Source organism: Otolemur garnettii, unplaced genomic scaffold, assembly GCF_000181295.1.
Source record: "Otolemur garnettii isolate 467f Iridium unplaced genomic scaffold, OtoGar3 scaffold00046, whole genome shotgun sequence".
Taxonomy (NCBI): domain Eukaryota; kingdom Metazoa; phylum Chordata; class Mammalia; order Primates; family Galagidae; genus Otolemur; species Otolemur garnettii.
This window is the reverse complement of record NW_003852441.1, coordinates 9,371,637-9,395,402: the sequence shown is the minus strand read 5'-3', so window position 1 is coordinate 9,395,402 and position 23,766 is coordinate 9,371,637. Positions and strand designations below refer to the sequence as shown.

Here is a 23,766-nt window from a genome sequence, read left to right as displayed (position 1 = left end):
CCACACCTGACCTAAGAGCCTATGGCCCTAGAAGAATGCTCAGTTTTGGGTCCTCCTTGTTCTATTAGCAGTTATGGTAGGGATTCAATACCAGAGGTCCCTGAATAGGACCTGGGGTGTCTCCTGTCCTGAGCCCCCCACCATGACCTGGGAAGCAGGCAGACCCTAAGGCACTGAGGGTGGCCATCCCACGTGTGCCCCTGGACTTATGCATGGTGTTGCTCCTTCCTTAGTAGAACATAAGGAAGAGGTCACCCCTTTATAAAGGTCAGAAAAAGCATGGAGGGGCTTCTTCAGTGAGCCTCAGCAGAAGCAGCACCCCTCCCCCGAAGGTCAGCACAGCCCTGGACAACTGGCGGGGTGAGCACAGGCAGGCAGGAGACAGTCCCTGCATCAGGAGCCCATCTGCGAATGAGGCTAAACAGAAAGCTCTACTGAGCCCCTGCCATAGCCTCATTCTCTTGCTCCCATACAGCCCTACTTGGGCTGGTGAGTTAAGTTAAATCACCAAGACCTATAGTCTTATCAACAAGGAACCTTGCAGAGCATCCACTTCACAGACAAGAAAATGATTACTAGCCTTGAGACCCTGGCCAGAGAATTTGACTTCTCTGACCCTCAGTTTCACCATCTGTAAAATGGATCCTCACTGGTCCTCAAGCTTTGTGGTGCATCAGAATCAACTGAGGAAAGTGCCCCAAATATTAACGGAGCTCCAGCTGGACCAGGCCTAGTGCCTCCAATGTAGAATCTGAAGACCTCACTCAGGCAATCTCATCCACTTTCTATTGTTATATTGAGGTGCCTCTACTTATGGCTGCTCCTCCAGGGACCCCCGACAGGCTCTGGGGAAACACCAAGCTTGTGGCCAACTACATCTTCCATAGACATTTTCAATGTATCGACTCATTCAGTCCCCAGTTCCCACCCAAGCTATCAGCTCTGCCCAGGGTACTTGCCAAAACTGCCCAGATTGGAAGGCAGACTGAGGCTGCAGGATAGGAGGTGCCAGTCACCAAGGAGAAAGACAAGCTCAGGCCTTTCTCCATAGGTTCCTTCAGGCAGAGACACTGGCCAAGCGAATACATGCCAGGAAGGGGGAAGGGTAGCCTTTGGCAGATTTATGCGGTCTGTAGGAGTCTCCCTGTCATGGAGAGACACGACCATCACCATCACTGTGTTCCACCATCACTCCCAGGGAGGGCAGCCAGTGCTGCAGCTGCCTTGGCAACAGCCTTCCAGGCCGCACATCGATGCTGATGACGACAGTGAGGAGGAGGAGAAGGAGGACTAAGAGGGAGGAAGCAGTGCAAGAGCTACTGTCTGCTGCACACTTGTTTAGCTAGCTGGCAGGCACCAGGCTAGCCATTTGACATACTCATTCCATCCTCCGGCCCCAGCAAGTCAAATGTCATCAACTTTGTTTTACTGATCGTGAAATTGAGGCTTGCAGAATTATGACCCTGGTCACTAGGCTAGTAAAGAGAGGAGTAGAGACTAGAACCCAAACCTACATCACTTTTTCCTCTATCTTCTGCCATCTCTCCACTTTGAGACCTGGGACAATATCTTGTTTTCCAGGTGTTTTTGCAAGTGTAGCAGAAAAAAGAAGTCCACGATCCACACACACAGATTTGAGGACCACTGTGTACAAAGCTCTGTAGAATGAGGCTGGACATGAAGGTCACATGTCCTCCCTATGAATACAAGTGATGGCATTGAGGGTGAGTGTTCTGTCTGTGGGCAACTGCAATTGGTAGAGACCAGGGTAGGTCACAAGCAATCTCAGACTCTGTGGGTGCTGCTGACAACCTGTGCCTGTTACTCTAATTTTATATACATACATAACACACATTATATAAATACACACACATACACACCCTCATCATAGCACCCCACTGAAAGGGCCCAAAAGGAATGATACCTCATCACAGTTATAATACCTACTAGGTATAAAGTGGTTTCTAAATACCATTTGGCATTAAAAGGTTATCTAGTCTCCTCGGAGCTAATTCTAAATGCAAAATAGACTTGAATATCCTATTGCTCTGAGATGTTAATAAAGTATTCAAAGAATGATGGACAAATAACAAAGGACACAGCTTAAAAGGGGCTCCCATGTGCTAAACTTGGGACAATTTGAGCACAAGTATGAATAATGACAACTAATGAATTCTGAAGGGGAAAGGAGGAAACATTTCTTACAAAGGAATGCCACTAAAAAATACACAATTAATTAGGAAATCACCATTTGCAAACCCCAATGTGAAAAGGATTCAGGCTGTGCTCTTCATGGGTGCTGAAAACACTGAATGAAAGGATTGCTTGGGAACAGGTTATTCCCAGGGCCTCACACCGCCTTACAGATTATTAACTAGTCATAAGGGGAAATGTATACCGTGGCAAAGGAGCAATCTGGCAGCCACCACATAAACCAAGAGCACAGACTAAGCCGGGCAGGAGGGCGCTAACCTAGGTGGGTGTGCCTCCCAGTAAAATGCAGTAAGTACTCAACATGCCTTGTGCAGTTCTTGCCAACACCACTTCCCCTACATCTAAGTAGAAAAAAACAATTCTATTAAGAATATAGGTCATTCTATAAGATAATTGACCTGGGCTCGTAAAAAAGAAATGAATTAAAAGTCAACATGGGGAAAAACAAAAGAAAAAGAAATGTGTGAAGGACTGGATCATGATAAAAGGAGACCAAAGCAATGACTTCGATGAAATGATCTATCTACGGAACAGAATATTCAGCCCTAAAGGAAACGGAGTACTGATCCATGCCACAGCATGGAAGAACCCTGGAAACAATCTCAGTGAAAGAAGCCAGGCGCAAAGGACCACACAGAGCATGAATCCATTTGTATGAAATTTCCAGAATAGACAACCACATAGAGATAGAAAGTAGAATTAGAACAGTGATTGCCCAAGGCTTGGGGAATTCTTCTTGGGGTGATGAAAATGTTCTAAAATTGACTGTGATGATGGTTGCACAACTCTGTGAATACACTGAAAACCACTGAATTGTACGTTTTAACGGGATGAATGGTTGTATGAATTATATCTCAATAAAAGAGTTTTAAATGAAAAGAGAAAGGCAGACTAAAGAGACACAGTGACCAATGTACCCATGTGTGAACTTGAACGGATTCTGGATTGGGGAGAAAAGCAACCATAAAAGGCATTTTGGAAAAAATTAGGGAAAATGAGTATGGACTACCTACGCTAGGTGATATAAAATTAATGTTTTCTTAAGTATTGTAATTGTATTGTGATTTTATCTTCCTTCTTAGAAATGCATTCTGAAACATTTATTTGCATTTAAAACAGTAAGTTAGGAATTTGCTTTACAATAGTCTGGAGGTGGTGGGATTAGGAAGAGGGAGATGGGAGCACAACTCAGATGAGACTGGCTGAAAGCAGGTGATTGTTGGGCTTGAATAATGTTTTATTACAGCATTCCCTCTGCCTCTGTAAAGGTTTGCAAATGCCTATAAGAAAAGAATTTTTAAAAAAATTTCCTTTGCCTATGATTCCAGATAATTCTTCTCCTCTGTTTCCTCCCCCACCTCACCCCCGCTTCCTTCCTTTCTTTTTAGACAAAGTCTCACTTTGGTGTCATAGTTCACAGCAACCTCAAACTCTTGGACTCAAGTGGTCTTGTTGCCTCAGCCTCTTGAGTAGCTGGGATTACAGGTGCACACTACAAAGCCCAGCTCGTTTTTCTATTTTTAGTAGAGACGGGTTTCCTTTTTGCTAAGGCAGGTCTTGAACTCCTGAGTTCAAGGGATTCTTCTGTTTTGACCTCCCAGACTGACAGAATTACAAGTGTGAGCCACCATGCCTGGCCCTTTATTTCTTAAAACCCTCCCCAGCCTAGTGTCCTGACCCCACCTGGGCAGCTTTGCTGTCACCCAGAGGACTGGCAGAGGGTGGCACCACATAGGAGGTACTGCGTGGCAGGTCGTTCACAAGTGATTCAGCAATTGTGCTCTCCAAATGTCTGCCTGGCCCTCTTCCTCTCCCTGAAAATAATCTTCTGGGTCCCATCTCTTTGGCAGGTAGGATCGTGTATGAAACCCCTCAATGGTTTTTCAGCACTGTCAGGATAAAACCCGAGCTCCTCACGAAAGGCCTGTGCACACGCCCCTTTCTTTCTCCTCTTCCCCCTACACCTGCTGGTTTAGCGAGCCACGCAGCTCTCAGCCTCAGTGCATTCTTCAGGAACACAACTTCCTGCCTCTAGCATCCATGTGTGCTGTTTCCTCCACCTGGAATGCTTTTCTTCCCCCACCTCTCTGCCACACTAAAGCCTTGCTCACCCTTCTGATCTCAGAATGAGTGTCTTTGATCAAGGAGTCTATTCCTGACATTGCCACCACCAGGCTACGTCCTCACGGCACTTGCTTCCTCCAGCCCTTACCACTGTCAAAAGTACATAACTTCATTTCATGCCTTTCTCCCACAACAGCTGAGACCTCCACCAGAGCAGGGGCTATGTCTGCCTACATTTCAGTGCCTGGCAAAGACAGAAATGCTCAATAGGAAGTGTGTTATTGAATAAGGGAGTTACCGTGTTTTCCTGAAAATAAGACCTACCCCCCAAATAAGCCATAGCAGGATTTCTATGCATTTGTTAAATATAAGCCCTACCCAGATAAGACCTACTGATGGGCGTGGCTATGCATAGAGTATCTGCATAGCCACGCCATGCATTTCGGCACAGAGAGGAAGACATCCCCTGAAAATAAGCCCTAGTGTGTCTTCTTGAAAAAAAAATAAATATAAGACAGTGTCTTATTTTCGGGAAACACGGCAGATGGTAGGGCATTTGGCATCTTGGCTTTTTTCTCCACTTTAAATTCCTTTCTTCAATGGGTCCCTTAAGCTTCCAAGCCCTTAGTCCCATTCTCTTTCCTCTCTCCTATGCCTAGAGAGTCTTCCTGGGAGACGATCATGGGAAGTCAGAACATTGAAAAGTAGATTACCAAAGGTGGATTATTGGTGGGCAGGAAGGAAAGGGACCAGCTAGAAAGTCCTTCTGCCAAGGCCAACAAGACTATTAGCCTTTGCTCCCTCTGACCAGGTGGGTTCCATTTATCCAGTACCCAGGTAGCCAACCCGGGGCTGCAGAACTGAAATGCTCCACTGGGTGGCACTAGACCACCACCGCTAGCACCCACCCATCCAGGTCTGGTGTGGGTAGACAACAGAGGGAGCAGGTGCCCTCAGGAACTGTTGGGCACCCAGTTGTCAGCCACAATGGGGCATGATGGGGACATACTCCCAGTTTCCATTAAAATTAGGACTGTCCTCTGCTTCCCCCAACATTCTAATGCTTGCTGGAGGAGGGAAGTAGTTAGTAGGTAGCTGGATGAGAACACAATAGAGCCTTTCTGATCTGGAGTTTTTCAGTCTGTGTCTGTCATTGTCACCTCAAACAAGTCACTTTTTATACCCCACTCCCTGCATCTCAAATGTGTTCGTTTGCTCATTCATTCATTCATTGTACAGCATTCACAGTACAGGAATGCTGTGTGTACTTAGGGATCCTTTGTTGGTTGTACTCTATGTGAATACCAAAACCTTCTTAACCTATCTCTATGTTTGCCCTTGGGCACCTTTTTTTGAGAACTAGCTCTGTAAGTTCACAAACTAGGATAAAAAGGAGTAGCTTTTGTATCCAAATGTTCACCTTTCACAGCCTAAAAGAGTAACATTGTACACCTTACAGTCCTGGGATCTGGTGAACAAATCCATCCTTGTCCTCTCTGGATACTGCAGTATTTATTTTTGTTTCCTTGATGAATCTCAACTCTCAAGGTTATCAACAGAAATGAATATTACTCAAATCCACCTGTCTTTAGGCAGTCACTGTCTCCCCAGGCCTGGGTCTCTAAAGCTGGCCTTCCCTGAAGACCAGTACCTCCCCTCTAGCTTTTATTTTTTTAATTAAAAAATTGTATCTGACTTCTATAAAAGTGAAATGTGCTCATTTTCTGTGAAAAATCGTGACGAGCGTAAAGAAAATAAAGCTATCCATAATCTTAGACCAAGTTTCTCGGCCTCAGCATAATCCTTATTTTCAAACTGGATAATTCTTTTTGGTGTGCTGTGCACTACGGGTACGTAGCAACATGCCAAGTGTCTATCCGCCCATTGCCAGCACTCCCTTCCCCAGCTGTGAGGATGAAAATGTCTCCAGATTTTTCTAAATGTCCCCTGATTGAGAAGCACAGTCTGAGATGCAGACAGAAGCACCACAAAGGCTCTGGCTTATTTTTCTTCCAGGCATTTTTCTTCACCTAAGGATAGATTTGCTTCACCCAAATAAGCCTGACTACATATATAGTTTGTGTTCTGCTTTTCCTGCTCAATATTATGTTGTGAGCATTTCCCCAAGTCATTAAGTTTTCTTCAGAAGAATGTTTTTTAATGGCTGTGCAGTAACACTGGCTGTCCAGGGCCATAATCCATTTACCCATTCCCTGTTGCCGGACAGCTACGTTGGGACTGACGTTATGGTGCTGTAAATAATGCCTGAGTGAGCAGCCTTCACATAAATCAGAATCTCTGAATATATCCCAAGAATGGAGGCTGGAATAAAAATTCCTATGTTGATGGCTTCTAACACACACTTGTTAAATCTGCTTCTGAGATATAAGTTAGACCAGTATATATATTTTTAAATGTATGAGCAATAACTTCATAGTATTTCTTGGGGCCGAGGGGTCATGTTCTATCAGGGAAGGAAGAACCATTTTGAAGTTACATTGCTGACACTAATATTCTTCCTAATAATCTCTAGAGTGGCACAAGTTTTTTTTATTGTTGTTAAACCACAGCAGAACTTACGTCCTCAGAAACACTCTCAAGTCAGGTGGTAAGTTTCACTGCAAACGATTGACAGAAGCTTAGTTGAGGATGCTATTTGGAGCTCAGCAAGAAACATACAAGCCAGGATGATGGGTGACATGGGCAGAGGAGAGAAGGGGACAAACAAACCTAGCATGTACTATTGACTGTCCCTTTCCTAGGCACGTTCTCCAGCCCAGCAGCACCAGTGTCACCTCGGGGCTGGCTGGAAACACACCACCACAGGACCCCTAGACCTGCTGGATTTTAACAAGAGTCCCAGGTGACTCACCAATGTTTAAGAAGTCTTGACCTACACTGATGTCCAATTTCTCTTCTAGAGTTATTTGAACTGAATCTGAACATGACACTCAGCCCCCTAAGAGAACAGCTTCATAACATTTCCAAAAGTTAACACTCTCCTGTATTAAAACTGACTGTCACAGTTCAGCCTATGGTGGTAACAAATCAATGGGTCTTTATTTCAGTGACTGGTCCTTAGGACCACCCCCCTGCATAATAAGCTATTGTTACCATCAACATCAGCAATATCAGCATGATTATCATCAATTATCGTTGATCGGTGCTATCACTGTCATTGTCACCTGGAGGTCTGGCATTTCAATTCCTGGAAATGGCTGGTGGAGTTTGGAGGCTTTATTTACAAATAACATCTTCTTGATCATGTGTAGGGAGACTAAGTAACACTAGTCCTCAGTCTCTTAGGCAAAGCTCAATGCAAGTGGAGAAGACAGGGGACTTGGCATCCAGGTCTGGTCTGACCACTGAGTAATCAAGTGGCCTGCACAAGTCACTTAACCGATCTGAGCCTCAGTGACCACATGCACACCATGGAGACAGGACCACACCCCCCTCACTGTTTGCACAACAGCCGACTAGGGACCAAGAAAGCAGTTTGGGAATCTGAACCATATTCCCATTTCTTTTCACCCCCTAGCTGTCTCTATGCTAGTTTGTCAAATGAGATTAGCAAATTTTATTAAATTCTATTCTGGGTAAAATCTGGGGGTGGGAGAGTAGGGTAGAGAAAAGGAGAATGGCCTGGCACACCCATACTCTGAAAGCGATGGGAAACCTAGACTGCCCATATCAGGATCTGCATCTGGACAGCAGATCAGACCTTTCTGCCCTAGCAGTTTACAACTTCATCATCATCAGCCCCTCCATCAAACCACCCTCAACTTCTAGAAAACCAACAAATCAAAACCATCCAATCCTCTCCCCATCAGGGACCAAGGGAACAACCCAGATCCACCAAGTACTTTGTACTTGGGGGCAGAACTGGGCTGGAGCCACCTGGATTCCCATGATGGATGCTTCTTCCTGGGCCTACATAAGCAGTCACCCCTACCTCCCTGAGTGGGGCCCCTTACCTGGGAATCACCGGTGGATTTTCGGAGACTCATGTGCGCAGTCTCTGGAGGGTGCGCTGGGGTCCCTGACGCGTGGTATCCATTCACTGCAGGGACAGAGACACGGCTCAGATGCTGTGTGGGCCCCAGATGGGCACCCCCGACCTTGGGCCACTGCAGCCCCTTCTCCTACCTCCTTCCCTGGTTCTAAGTAAAGTCTTGCATGCCTAGGGCTGGCCCACAGGACCTTATCAGTGTCTGTCTGCAGAACTAGAAATGGGTTGAAAGCATCTCTCTAATCCTCAGCACTCAAATCACTGAATTCTCAGAGGAATCGGTTCCTTCTTGAGCCCAAGGGCAAAAGGAATGTTCTCAACAGAAGGTGAGGTCACTACAGTCCAGTCACTGCCATTGCTGCAGATACAGCATGAGTTAATAGTTCCAGGTGCTGATCCAAGGCGCATGATCTCTGTCCATACACCTGTGCCACTTGACTACAATCCCTTCCATCTCTCTCTGAGGACTTTTGCATCCTCAAACTCAAAGCAGTGTAATGTGGGTGTAGTGGAAAGATGACTGGATTTATTGGTCGCCATGAAATTAGGCTCTCTTAGTTAATAGTCAAATGATCATTCTTGAGTCACAGATTTCCTAACATTAAAAAAATAATAATCAGAGGCATTAAAATTCTGTCCCAATAATATTGTATCTCTCAGAGGACACTCATTCATGCTCCCAATGTTTGCTGATCAATCTCCTCCCCAAGGGCAGGGGGGAGCCCTGATTTGTAGTGTCTGCTGACTTCTGTGCCATAAATATTCCCACCTGGCTGAATTCAAACCCTCCATACTGCTGTATGTTCCTGACACCATGAATTCACACCAGAACCCCAGGAATCTCAGTTCCCAGAGATGGTGCTGCTTTAGGGGAAACTTAGCTGGTGGTTTCTCCTCAGTGAGCCTCAGCTTCTGTAAGTATGAAAGGCGATAATTCTACCTAGTCTTCCAGCCTACTTTGTTAGTCTGACAAGGTGTTAATTGCAAAACGGATCTGTAAATTACCAAGAACTTTGTTAAAAAAAAAAAAAAAGGGAAAGTCATAGAAGAGAGTGTCACCACTTTTGTTCCTAAATTGGGTCCCCATGAACCACAAGCCTGCACAATCTCTGGAGATCAGGGAAGCATGCCCTCCTCCTCAAGCCCAGGCTTGGAGGAATCGCCAGTGTAAGTCAAACTGGAGGACAGTACACAGACTGATGTCCAACTCATGATTCTTCTGGAAAAAACTTCGCAGTATGGTGAGAAGCAAAGGAGAAAATGGCACCAAATTACCAACACCTACTAATTTGGAGTGGCCAGAGCTGGAAGTGTGCAACGGACAATAGCTGATGAAGACCACTGTATGGAGAATGTTTTTCATGCTGGGGGATGCACCCCATTCTCCATGCTTGAAGCAAAAGTCCTAGGCCATCTGTAAGCAGAACCATACTTGACAGAGTGCCTGTGGGCCTCTCTCTGACCTGGAAGGTTTGTCCTCTACTCCAGAAGAAGGTAGGAACACACTTGTTACCAAGAAAACAGAAAACTCAATCCAGAGCAGCACCTACTACAGTGGTTTGGGGAAAGAATGAAGAATAACAAATTCCAGGCATAGTGGCTCACACCTATAATCTTAGCACTGGGAGGCTGAGGCTCAGACTGCCTGAGCTCATGAGTTTGAGACCAGCCTGAGTCAGAGAAAGACCTTGTCTCTAAAAAAAAAAAAAAAAAAAGCTAGGTGTTAAATGGGCACCTGTAGTCCCAGCTACTAGGGAGGCTGAGGCAAGAGAATCACTTGAGCCCAAGAATTTGAGGTTGCTGTGAGCTATGATGCTATGGCACTCTACTGAGGATGACCAAATGAGATTCTGTCTCAAAAAAACAAACAAATTACCCCTGCAGGGACAGCTATAGGCCTGATCCACACCCATAGCCCTCAGGCCGCTGGCCAGGTGCTTTTAACATCCACTCAATAAAATAGGGACATTTGCACTAGATTGTTTATCACAGCTCAATTTATAATCGCCAAGAAGTGGAAACAACCTAAATGCCCATCAACCCAGGAATAGATTAACAAACTGTGGCATATTTATACCATGGAATACTATTCATCAGTTAAAAAAATGGAGACTTTACATCTTTTGTATTAACCTGGATGGAGGTGAAACACATTTCATCTCAGTAAAGTATCACTAGAATGGAAAAGCAAATATCCAATGTACTCAACATTAATATAAAGCCAGTATGAGATCTAATTAATGCCCATGTAGAAGAATAACTCATTCCAACTTAAGTTAGGGGGAAGGGGAACAAAGTGGGGGGAGAGGGTAGGGTGGGGTGCTCCCACCGAATGGGCACAATGTAGAGGTGTATAGCACACCTTTTGGGTGCAGGACATAGCTACAAGAGGGACTCTATCTAACAAATTCAAATATTGTGATTTGGTTGTTTGTACCCTCACATTGATCTAAAATTTTTTTTAAAGGCAGCTTAAAAGGGAAGTCCACAGTTCCAACAGCATCAGGGAGAATGCTTAGGGGACCAAGACAATCTACTCTGACTGGCATAAAGCTATGCCAGGAAAGGCATTAGACGGAAGATAAATATGCCCCACATATTTGATGCCCCACAATGAAGGCCTAACACTTGAGAAATATTATTTATTAAATGGCATAGTATTGAAATGAATAAAACACAAGTGCTAAGAAGTCTAAAGACAGCAAGAGAAAACCTCAGTACTCTGCATTCAGTTTAGAATGAACAGCTAAAAGTAAGGATAAAGAAAACCAGAATCATTAATTTGAAAGGCTGATTAAAACAGGTGTATTACAAAACATGCCCTATGATCAAAGATAAATTTTTTGGGGGTGGGGTGTCAGGAAGCCATTGACCATTTAAAAAGTTGGCCATTTTTAAGCCACAAATAAATGCCAATAAATAGTACAAGGCATAAATAACACAGGCCACAGTCTTTGACCAGAAAGCAATAAAAGTAGGTATGAATAATGCAAGGGTAAATATACAAGGTTCTCATCCTCCCAATTCCCAAATACTTGGAAATTTAAGAACATGCCCTCTTAAATCATCTCAGGTTAAAAAGGAATTTTAAACTGTAATTATATAATATTTAGAAAACAATAAAGAAGAACATATCAAAACAAATGGGATAAGGCCTGAATTATACTTGGAGGAAAATCCACAGCCTTAATTATTTCATTACCAAACCCAAAGGAACAAAAATAGCCTAAATATTCAACTTAAAATTTTAGGAAAAAATTTTAAAGGCTAATAAAATAAACCAAAAGAGAACCAGAGAAAGAAATAAAAATGTAGCAACAAAAATTAATGAGTTAGTAAACAGAATAATATTAGCAACCCAGTTCTGGTTAGAGGTGGAGGAGAGGGGGCTGGTAGAAATCACAACTATTAAAAAAAAATACAGATGAGTTCAGCGCCTGTAGCACAGTGGTTACAGCACCAGCCACATACACCAAGGTTGGAGGGATTGAACCCAGCCTGGGGCCAGTTAAACAACTGCAACAAAAAAATAGCCAGGCGTTGTGGGGGGTGCCCAACCACTTGGGAGGCTAAGGCAAGAGAATCGCTTAAGCCCAAGAGTTGGAGGTTGCTGTGAGCTGTGACACCACAGATCTCTACTGAGGATGACATAGTGAGAATCTGTCTCAAAAAAAAACCAAAAAACAGATGAACCGGTGTAATATATGACAGTGGAAGAGAACAAAAATGCTCAGAATTAGGGATCAGAAAGAAAACATAAGCACAACAAATGTAGTAGAGAATATTTTTAATGCAAGAGCATATGACTTATAATTCTTTGCTATTAAACACCAGACCTTGCATAAGACTCAAATTATCAAATGGTTTCTAGGGACACTAGAAACGGTAAAAGGAGTAAAACCTTTGAAAAATTAGCCTCCCTTCCCCACAAAGGCACCGGGCCCAGATGGTTTTATGGGTAAATTCTTTCATACTCTCAAGAAAGGAATACCCATACATAGAAACACATGGCAGGCTTCCTGGTCTATTTTACAAAGCCAACATGATCCTGATCCTAAAATTGAATAAAGACAATACAAAACTGAAACTGCAGTTCAGTATGACCAAGGAAATGAAACAACAAGCTTCACCTGGGCAGGTTATCAGTCTCTCTCGGAGGATGTGAGTCCTGTAAACCAAGGCAGCCCTGGCTCTTGAGAGTAGGGCTGTCCTGCGCACCCCTACTCCTGCCTCAGGACTGCCCCAGCACCTCCAAGTTCACACTCAACTCCTGCCCCCATCTTGCCCCCAGCACCCCACCCCCTGGCTCACAACAGCACAGAACTCTCTAATGCAGAAGCATTTTGCTCCTAATCCAATCCCTTGTTCCTAGTTCAGTTCTGGTCTGTCAGCTGTTGGCTAATTACTGCTCATGTCAAAGCAATTACTAATGAAGAAAAAATAATTTTCCATTTGACCATTTCACCCCACACAGCAGCCCTCCTCTGCCATCCTGTCCGCTGTGCTTCCCTTGAATACTCCCAGGCACATTCAGAACACTGATCAGCAGAGATCAGGGCACTTACGGCCTGCCAGGTCCTGGCAACCCTCACCCATGAGCATAATTCACTGGCATTCCCTGTCCCCTGGGCTCCCCAGTCACAAGTCAGCCACAAACAAATGAGGCCAGAAGTGGGTGCTGTGAGGCCCGTGGGCAGGGGTGGAAGGGACTGGAACTAGTCAGGCATCACTCATAACCACAAGGAAATATCATTTGGTTTGAACATACAAGAAAAAAAAAAAAAGAAAGAAAGAAAATGCCAAAGTTGGCTGTTTCTAATATTTAAAAAAAGGAACCGAAAGCTTTATCTTGTAACCTTAGTAGCTTCAGATATAAACACAGACATCCACACATTTCATTCCCCTATGGTCAGTCGGACAGACAGACAGGACCTGGGAGGAACACAATGAGAGAAGAGGGCAGATATTGGGGTGGAGGAGAAGGTCAGGATGGGAGAAGTTGAAGAAGACAGAGAAGGAAGGAGAATAAGAGAAGTTATTGAGAGGGACCAAGCAACAAGGAGCCAGCAGTGTCTGCCACGCAGCATGCATCCTTGGGGCACCTCTGCTCTGATCCCTGTGATGTAATAGTCACATCCTCAGAGCCCCACTGTCTAGAGGAAAAACCCAAAAGAATATATGAAAATCAGCCCTGGACACTGCCTTGTATGTCTGATCTAATCTCCCCCTCTCTGAAATAAACACAGTAACTTCCTTCTTCAAGGTTATGAAATCTGGGAGCTCCAAGGCTGTGGTTACTAAAATCCATCCATCCTTCCTTCCCTCCCTCCTTCTACCCAGCCCTCCTGTTTCTCATCTATCACACAATGAACACAGCGCAATGTACTGCTTCCCCAGGTGTGTTATACACAGAACAGTTCTTCAGGGTGTCTGTAATAAGTGTTAGCAGTGATGGTAAAGGCTAGGGTGTTACGGCACAAAGAGTTAGGGACAGGCCAGGCGTGGTGGCTCATGTCTGTAGTCCTAGGACTCTGGGAGGCTAAGGTGGGTGCATTGCTTGACCTCAGGACTTCAAGAACAGCCTAAGCAAGAGTGAGACTCCATCTCTAAAAATAGCCGGGCATTGTGGCAGATGCCTATAGTGTTAGCTACTTGGCAGGTTGAGGCCAAGAGGATCTCCTGAGCCCAAAAGTTTGAGGTTGCTGTGAGCTATGATGCACTCTACAAAGGGTGACGAACTGAGACTCTGTCTCAAAAAAAAAAAGAGCTTGGGACAAAGGCCTCATAATTTGGATTTAAATTTAAAAAGTTTATTTACATTGGGGCTTTTAAAATATGCTATTATGTGCTATGAATCTCAAACAAAGCAACCGTGTGCAGGATTCCTACCTGTACACAGACACAGAACCCACATGGGGCAGTAAAGCAGGACTACCACTGAACCCACTTTGGGAAACACAGGTATAGGCAGACATGTTGTGAAGTCAGGTACTTTTGGGCACTGTCACTGCCTCCTTCCCCTCGTACCAATACCCTGGAAGGCCTTTCAGCAGCCTCTGTCATCACACTCACTTTCTTAGGAGTGACTAGTATCTACCCTGCTCTGTTTAATGGAGCAGTTTTATGTTAACAGCCTTCTCTGCCAAAATTTCTACCAGGCCACCAGGTCCTGTCTCCCCTGATTGCCTCAGATGTAAACTGAGTTGCAAATGGTTGAACACCTGTGGCTGTTCTCAGGGGCCTCCAAGGTGAAGCAGGCCTTTTTAAGGTCCCTGGAGCCTCTGCTGACAAGAACACTGACTCCAGAGGACCACGCAAGCCTCCCTCCAACACGGCGTGCCCTGGCCTTCCCTGAACTCCCTGGTGAGGTCCAGTTTCGGGCTGTGGAAGCCGCTCTGGGCCTGGAGACTTGCTAGCTCTGCAATGGGAGAGGGTCTTCTTTGCTTCCATCTGGGAGAAGGGAGCTGCTCAGGGCATCCTGACCTGGCAAGAAGGTGTTGGTAAGGGTGAGGGTGAGGTTCCTGCTTGTAGGCAGCACAGCTGTCTGCATGTACGTGTCCCAGGCTGGCTCCATGGGCTCCCCTTGCCTCCAGCGCCTGAAAATACACTTGTTCCTTCCCTATTAATCTGGGTTCCTGGGGGACCACTGAAGGCCCAAGAACGATCTCTTGGTATACTTAAGCCCCAAGGCTGGGCACAGGCCAGGCTCTGTACCTAGGTTTCCTGAAATACCCACAACCCACTCCCCACCAGGGCAACTTCAATAAATACTAGATCTCCTCTCTCCTTAAGAAAACCTCAAACACGAGTTCAATGCACATCCCATGCCCAGAGGCTCAGAAAGGAATTCACTCTCCCCTTTTACACTGTCGAGAGAGCAGCCACAGGGGGCTACTTAAAATTAAATACATCACCTAAGAATGTGAGAAGATATTTGCAGGTTATGTCTCTGACAAAGGTTTAATAACTAGAATGCACAGAGAACTCAAACGTATTAGCAAGAAAAGAACAAGTGATCCCATCTCAGGGTGGGCAAGGACTTGAAGAGAAACTCTCTGAAGAACACAGGTGCATAGCCTACAGACATGAAAAAATGCCCACCATCCTTAATCATCAGAGAAATGCAAATCAAAACTACTTTGAGATATCATCTAACTCTAGTAAGATTAGCCCACATCACAAAATCCCAGAACCAGAGATGCTGGTGTGGATGTGGAGAAAAGGGAACACTTCTACACTGCTGGTAGGAATGCAAACTAATATGTTCCTTTTGGAAAGAGAGAACACCTAGAAAACTAAAAATAGACCTGCCATTCAATCCTACAATTCCTCTTCTAGGTATATATCCAGACCAAAAATCACATTATAATAAAGATATATGTACCAGAATGTTTATTGCAGCCCAATTCATAATTGCTAAGTCATGGAAGAAGCCCAAGTGCCCATCAACCCATGAATGGATCAATAAATTGTGGTACATGCACATCATGGAATATTATGCAGCCTTAAAGAAGGATGGAGACTTTACTTCCTTCATGTTTACATGGATGGAGCTGGAACATGTTCTTCTAGCAAAGTATCTCAAGAATAAAAGAAAAGGTATCCAATGTACTCAGCCCTACTATGAAACAAATTTATAGCTTTCATATGAAAGCTATAACCCAATTATAGTCCAAGAAGAAGAGGAAAGGGGGGGGTGGAAGGAAGGGCGGAGGGAGGGTAAGTGGTGGGACCACACCTACGGTGCATCTTATAAGGGTACATGTGAAATTTACTAAATGTAGAATATAGATGTGTTAACACAATAACTAAGAAAATGCTGTGAAGGCTATGTTAACCAGTTTGATGAAAATATTTCAAATTGTGTATAAATAAAACCAGCACACTGTACCCCACGATTGCATTAATGTACCTAGCTATGATTTAATAAAAAAAAAATTAAACAAACCAAATTTAAATAAAGTCAACATGCAATATGGTTTCCAGGATTGGATCCTAGAACAGAAAAAGGACATTAGTGAAAAAACTCATGAGATCCAAATAAAGTATAACATTTAACAGTCATTCCCAATGTGAATGTCTCAGTTTTGATGAATGTACTGTGGTTATGTGACACAGGGTCAGGAAAACTGAGTTACGGGTATACCATCTTTACAATTTTTCTATAAATCTAAAATTACTCCAAAGTAAAAGTTATTAAGTTCAATTAAACGAAAAATGCAGCTCCTCAGACACACCAGCCATATTTTAAGTTGTCAATAGCCATGGGCGGACAGAGCGGCGAGAGAACGTTTCCACTATCACAGAAAGTTCTGCGGGACAACACTGCTCCATCCTGCCTGCATCCTGCCTGGGACTCACACATCAAACTCCCAGAACCTCATTTTTCACTCAAATTTTCTTTCCCTTCGCTTGTTATTATTTCTCTCTCTATAAATCCCTGCTGCATAGTAACCCTGCCCAAAGAGGATTTATAATATTTGCAGCCATTACTGAATAGTGTCGCAGGTGTTCTGTTTTGGCTTAAAGTTTGCTTCTTACTTATGTGCTCCTCACCCAGAAAGCCTAGCATCAGATGTCCCTAGTAAAGCTACTGAATAAACACAGCCCCTAGAAGCTTCGTGGTATTAATGCAGGGAAAGGCCCCAGCCCACCGCAGACCCTAAACAGCACCCGATGTTCACAGAGGGGAATCTAACTTGGGATGGGGGTCCAGGTGTGTTTCTAGGGCCCTCTCCCCAGCTGGTAACCCGGCTGGCTGTGCTTACTGGGGTCTAACAACCAGAAGAATGACTCAGCCCTGTCCAAAAGCCCATAAAGCCACATCATGAGAGTGGAACTGGTCCTTACCCCCTCCACCTCCATGAAGGGAAGCCTGCCCGAGCGGGCCTGGCTGGGTTAATCTGTGGTTCCCCCTGATCTTCTCCCTGACCTGCTTCCCCATGTTCTTCTTTAAGACTGACCATACAGGAAATGTGTGGCTAAGAAACCCGGCTCCAGTTTTAACCTCAACCTCAACTCCATCCACGTTTCAGGCCACCCCGCCCCTCTATCATCACTGTCAATCAAGAGCAGTCTTAGCAGAGCCAAGTGGGGACTGGTGGCTTCAAGGAAGCACCTCCTGTGAAGATAGCACACCTCCCCGGCATTTAGCTATGTCTCCACTCCCCCCGCCAAATATCGCACTCAGAATGACTTCCCAACACCTTCCACCGGCTGGCCCCTGCCAGTAACATCCCCTCATTTCATCCCATCCTCTGGTTGAGCCCCTACCCTCCAGACTTGCAGGCCTGCATTGAATTCCAAAGTGCTCTGTTATTCCTGCCCCAGGGCCTTTGTACTAGCTGTCCCAGGCCTAAAGGCACCCCACATCCTCATTGTTCTAGCTTGGCCTAAATGTCACTTCCTCACTGAAGCCTTCCTTGATCCCTCAGTCACATGCTCTGATACTCTGCCCTACTTCATTCCTTGTGTTAGGATGTCTGAGAAATTTTGTGTCTACGTATTTATCCAACTCCCCCACTCTAACGCAAGCTTCTGGGAAGCAGGAGCCGCACGTGTGCCTGATCTGTCTGTGGCTACATCCTGGCTACTAAGAACAGCAGGTGGCACATTTTTCAATGAGAAAAATTCATCAGTGACATTTATCACTGTGGCCTTCTCAGCAGCAGGAGCAAAAGCACAGGAGCTGAGCTTCAGGGCTCTGAGTGAGCTCCAGCAGAGGAGTGAGCGAGGGGCAAATTTTGCAGTAACAACTCTGAGTCTGAGAAAAAAGCTTGGAAGAAACCGAGTGCAAAGAAATATCAATGTGGCCGTTATTTTATTCTTTAGGTATGAGGGTTAGGCTCACAAACTGAAAAAGAAGAGGCCAAAATATCCCAGAACCTGCTGTAGCCTCACTACAGGTTCTTCTTCCTTCCATCCTGGAGCAGGTGCTTTTGTGGCCCAGAATAGAAAGTGCCACCCAGAAAACATGAGGGATGGACAAGACCTGTGAGGATGGGGACAGTGAGGGCTGGCAGAGAGACACCTGCTGAGGCCCCAGTTAACAAGAGGTATCATAACTTCCCATTTCTAAGATGCCACGGATTATTAGAGATATCCTTATCCTAAGTACAACTAAAAAGGAAAAAAGATGCTTCCAATTAAATTGGGATACACAATTCACCACAGGACACATCTGATTTTCAAGATATTAAAATGGCTGGGTGGGATGGGGGAGGAGAAGAGGCGGGCCTTAGAATCAATGACACAGGGCTCTTCATGCTGACCTGGGGGGTTGCAGCTTCCAGCTGAGCTGCATAGGGCCTGCCCTGTGCCCTGTGCCATGTTCAGTGGCCATGGATGCTACTGAACTTTAAACAGGCTTCTCCATTTCAGGTTGCCTTGGAGCCTTCGCATAGCTGATGTGTGTGCTGAATCTCTGACGGGGAATAGAAGAGGCAGGCTTTTCCAACCGCCTTTGACTATAAAGCCCTTTTTCCACAGAACACTTACAGACCCAAGAGTACTCCACCCTAGGAAACACCATCCTAGGAGCTGGGGTGGGGGAAAGAGGGACAGTCGCTGACCACATACAGTCTAGGTTGGCCACCTTGGCGACTCTAGTCTCTGGATATGACTTCCCCTACCCATTTTCCTGCCTGTCTCAGCTGCCCTCAGGGGCCCGAGCATCCAGCCCCTCCTTCTGGGGATGTCCCATACCAATAGCACAGAGGGGACAGATGCTGCCAGTAGAGCAGGCTTTGGAGAGGTGAGCCTGTCACTCAAAGGGCAAGACCTAACCAGCCCTGCCAGCCTGGCAGGTGGCAGCAGTCACACCTGCCACCTCTACACCAAGCCTTCCTCTGCCGCACGCTGTTCTGTCCTCCTCCACAGATCATGCTTGCGGGAAAAGACATCAGCTTCCCTTTTAAGCGTCTGGCTGGCATCAGGCCACAGGAAAGAGGGCCACACCTCACATCATTCATCCTAGAATTTCTATTGTTAAAAAAACCACAAGAACAATAATGAAAGGAGTGGCAGTGTGCTCGGAATTGCCTGTTTGCCTGGTGTCACTTGGCAGCTGTAGTGCTGACTGTGCCCATTTCTGGGGACTTGATCTGAGAGTGCGGCACTCGCCCTAGGAAATCGGGAGGAAACGCCCCCATTTCCCTCCCCACATGGGGGTTTAGGAAACTATTTAGGCCTCTAACTACTGTTCCAAGAATTTGACGGAAGCTGAGGATGTCACTGAGCCTTCTGCCTCCCCACCTGTGTCCAGCCACTCTCTGTTACACTCTCAAGCTATTAAGGATTAAATTCCCATCTGATATCATTGCCATTTGCCACCAGGTTGCCACCAAAAGCTGAAAACCAACGACTGGTTTCCATCCCACATGAAAGGGAAATGAATCCACCCCACGTGGAAGTCACACTGTTTAGTGGTAGAAAATTCCACATAAGAAGAGAGACAAAGCTCCCATTCTCAGGGAGCTTCCCACCTAGCAAGGGAGGGTGACCAGCAACCAGGAGCAGGACTCTGAGGGCAACAACACAGCATGCAGCTGCGACCTGGATAAGGGCTCTTAATGGAGTGGTCAGGGAAGCCTTTTGGAGGAGGTGACATTTAGGAAAGAACCAACCCATAAAAAACCAGAAGTTGTTCTCTCCATTGCTGTGTCCTGCAACCTGTCTCCTAGAATCTCAGAACCGGATGTCACCTGAGAGCCCCCTGGACTAACGTCCCACCTATCATAGGAACACCCACCTCAGCCACCTCTGCTTGATTACCTCTGCTGACGGAGAACTCACACCCTCACAAGGAATCCCATTTCCTTTCCAGGCACTCTGTAGGAAAGCTGCCCTATGCAAATCTGTCTCCCTTCAGGTTCTACCCCTTGACCAAGACCATGTAGTGCATTTCTGTCCCCACTCCAGGCCCTCCTGACCGTAACAGATAGGGAAGAGCTGTGATGCCTCCCCAGCCATCTCCTCTCCCCATGGACATGAGAGACAGAACGTGAGGCCACCAGACCTGCTGTGGTCACTGTCATAGAGATGTCAACCTGCTAGGCAGCTGGCCCTTGGCCTGGTCCCTTCCTGGTTCATGCCATGACAACCTGGGCCAGCTCTCAGGCCCCAGGGACCCAGAGTCTCAGCTTTATCACTGCAGGGGCCCTCCCAGTTACTCCTAAGTGGTGAGCAGACATTACCTGTTGGAGGCAGAGAGCTCCTGTGAGGGCCAGGGCTGGCTGGAATCCCAGGAGAACTGCTGGGACGTTCCCAGGTGGTCTCTGGTTAAAAAACAAACAAACAAAATTGCTTTGAGTACTTCTCAGGGCAGATCCTCAGAGTCACAGAGCAGAATGAGACAGTCAGGGCTCAAGGAAAACAGAGACTTGGCCAGTTAGCCTCCTCTCTAACCTGTCCAGACAGGAGCCTGCCTCTGTCCCCACATCTATCCCTTGTCACACACCCCGTACCCCATGGCAACAAAGCTTCTCTTTGCTGGGGACCCTTTCTGTACATGGCTGGGGTCAGGGTGGAGGTGGGCTTCTGGCTGGGACCCTCCAAAATGTCTCCCAGCCCACCCCACCCCCTCACTCCTGGCTTTCAATACATTTACCCCACTTCTGTCCCAAGGGATGCAGATTCCACTCCTGGAACCCAAGTTGTCAAATAGACACTTCTCCCTGAATGCCCAGTGTCACCTGAAACTCCAAGGCACGGGGAAGGAGCCCTGGCTGAGGGGCCTATCTAAAGAGACAGGGGTCCTCTGCCTACTGGGGTGACTTCCAAGGTCCTTCCTGATTTGGTGTGTTGGGCCTGTAACCTTCACACCTGCCTGGCCACCTCTCATTCTTCCCAGTCACTTGCTCCAGTGAGAAATGATACAGTTCTGCAGCTACAGTACTGTCCCCTGAACACCATTTTACTCATTTCACTGCCATGAGCAGTGACTTCTTATAAAATTATCTAGTTAAAAAAAATTCTTTCTCACTGTGCACAATTTGATCACACAGGAAAACACAAAGAAAATAAGTATCCCCCAGCGTCCCACCACGCAGAGGCCGCCATCATCAACAATGTGGTATCCATATGGTGATTTGTTTTCTAAGCACACATTCATCTTTAACACAAAACAAAATCAAGCTATGCATTCTTTTATTTATTTATTTATCTATTTATTTATTTATTTGCAGTTTTTGGCCGGGGCCGGGTTTGAACCAGCCACCTCTGGTATATATACGGGGCCAGCGCCCTACTCCTTTGAGCCATAGGCACTGCCCACTGTGCATTCTTTTAATGTATCAACTTTGGTGAATATCTTTCCAAAATCATTGAAGGGGTTGGACAGCACAGAGGTTAAGTTCTGTTTATAGCGCCGAGTCAAGTGCCAAACTACCTGGGTTTGAAGGCAGCTCTGCTGCTCACCCCAGGTACAACCCTAGCCAAGCTGCTTACCTTGTCTGTGCCTTGGTTTCCTCCCCCATAAAATGAGCTTGATATGGTATTTCCCCCAAGGAGGTGCTGTATCAATGCTAAATGCCCATATACAAGCTTCTGATGTAAAGTTATTTTAAAGTTAGTCTGACATATGGGCATGACATTACTTAATCAAAAATTCAAATACTAAAAATTGATTCTTTTGGACAATAAAGACAAAATTGGGTTCTTCACACAAGTTTTACTCCTAAACTGCCATGCAGCTCTGTGCAAGTCGCATCTCCTCTCTGGTCCTCTTAATTCTTCATCTAAAGATATTGGGCTAATTGGTTTCTTAGGCCCTATTGTTCTAGCCCTCTAGCTTTGAACAGTGGTCTTTGGGTTTAAGGAAGGGTGACTCCAGGGCTCCAGGGGCAGGGTTTAACAGTTGTAATCAAAACCATCCCTTCATGCTTGAAGGGAGAGAAAATAGAACTAAGGGTGCATCAGGAAAGCTGTTGGGAAGATGTGAATATAAAGAAGAGAACAGTGGGCTCTTTGATGATGGGTGCCAAGGAGAGAGGCTGCCATCAGTCTCAGGGGCTTTCCTGAGAGATGTGCTGGCTGTCAAGAGAGTACCATGACTCAGAGACCTTACCATGAAGACCACTCCACTCAGGTCCCATAACATTCATAAGCTGAGGGAGCTCTAGAATCACCTGAACCATGTATATTGTTTTTCTCAACTAGAAATGAGAATGAAAATTATACCTCATTAGGGTTGCAAAGAACATTAAGTGGGTTAACACCTGCAAGGCGCTTAGGATAACCTTGGGCAGAGAGTGCTCGCTTTATCAGTGTTGAATAAAATGAAGAAATAAGCCAGGTTGGAGGGTGCAATGCACTGGAGGTTGGATGAGCAAACAGCCTTTATCCAAAGGGAGGTGGGAATCCCCAAGGAAGCTGCAGGTTCTTTGCTAAGGATGCAAGCCCAGGGTCTCCCCTCTTGAACCTTTCCTGCTGGGTCTCTGTCCCCTGGAGACCTGGGGACAGAACCTACCCAGCTTCATCCCTATCTCCCCCCGCCCCCAACTGGTCCTCAGGGCCTGGAGATGAGCCTCCATCACATCCCGAGTGAGCCTCCCTGCCTCCTCTCTCCCACGTGAATCTGTCCACACATAGCTGCTGGACCGAATGGGACCCCAGTGCTCTCACTGGAGGTCTCCTTTCCAACAGGGCACATGGAATGAATTCCAAACTCCATAATCTTCCTGGCAAAGGGGCTCTGGAGGTCAGGCACCGTGGCTTCACTCCAGGCTTGACTAACTCACCGGCTGGTCTCTGAACATGTCTTTCCTGTGTTAGTCACTCACCCTTATCACCTCCTGCTCCTCCAGTCCTGGATACGGTGACCTGTTCGTTTCACCTCAACTAGGATGCCTCTTCTGCCATGTAGACTTCCCATACTGCTTTCTTTCCCCCTGGTCAGAACTCTGAGTGCTCTCAGTGTTCTAGTGCACTGCCCAGACTCCTCAGCAGCGTGGCGCACAGCTGAGGCCCTGTGCGGGCAGTGCCAGGGGAGCTGCCTTCACAAAGGCTATACCTGGGGGTGTGGAGTGTACATTTAATGACTGGTATCTGGGGGCTCACCAATCCCCTTGGCTCCAGTTGAACAGTTCTGAAGGGCCCTCCCAGCTCAGAGCTGGGGCAGGGGCTGCACGTGACCTTTGTGGTGTCTGCACTGTATAGAACACTGCTTCCTCCCTGGGCTGGGGCAGCTCCCAGAAGTACGCTCTCCACTAAGCCTCCTGCACATGAATCTGTCTCACATTTGTCTGAGAACTTGACCTAAGACACCCTCAATGCACACATTTCATAGAGCACCCTTCTAGGAAACTGGCCCGAGGGCTGAAGCTGTGGCTGACTTGAGAGGTCAAACCTGGCACCTGGCCTGATGGGTGCCCAGACAGATGGACCAGTGGAGAGGTGGACACTGTGATGGCACAGGGAGATTCCTAACTGATGTGCTCCCTGGCTCTCCAGAAATAAATGGATAGCCCTCTTCCTCCTCA

General features: G+C 46.2%; 1 protein-coding gene across 1 annotated transcript in view; it reads right to left on the bottom strand.

Moving 5' to 3' along the window:
* GAS7 (growth arrest specific 7) overlaps positions 1–23,766 on the bottom strand; it is a 247,750-nt gene that overhangs the window by 35,980 nt on the left and 188,004 nt on the right. The window contains exons 3-4 of the mRNA XM_023513994.1: positions 20,482–20,562; positions 8,253–8,338 (exon numbers count right to left, since the gene is read on the bottom strand). Coding sequence (XP_023369762.1) covers positions 8,253–8,338; positions 20,482–20,562 — 167 coding nt within the window. The remainder of the gene's footprint in view (positions 1–8,252; positions 8,339–20,481; positions 20,563–23,766) is intronic.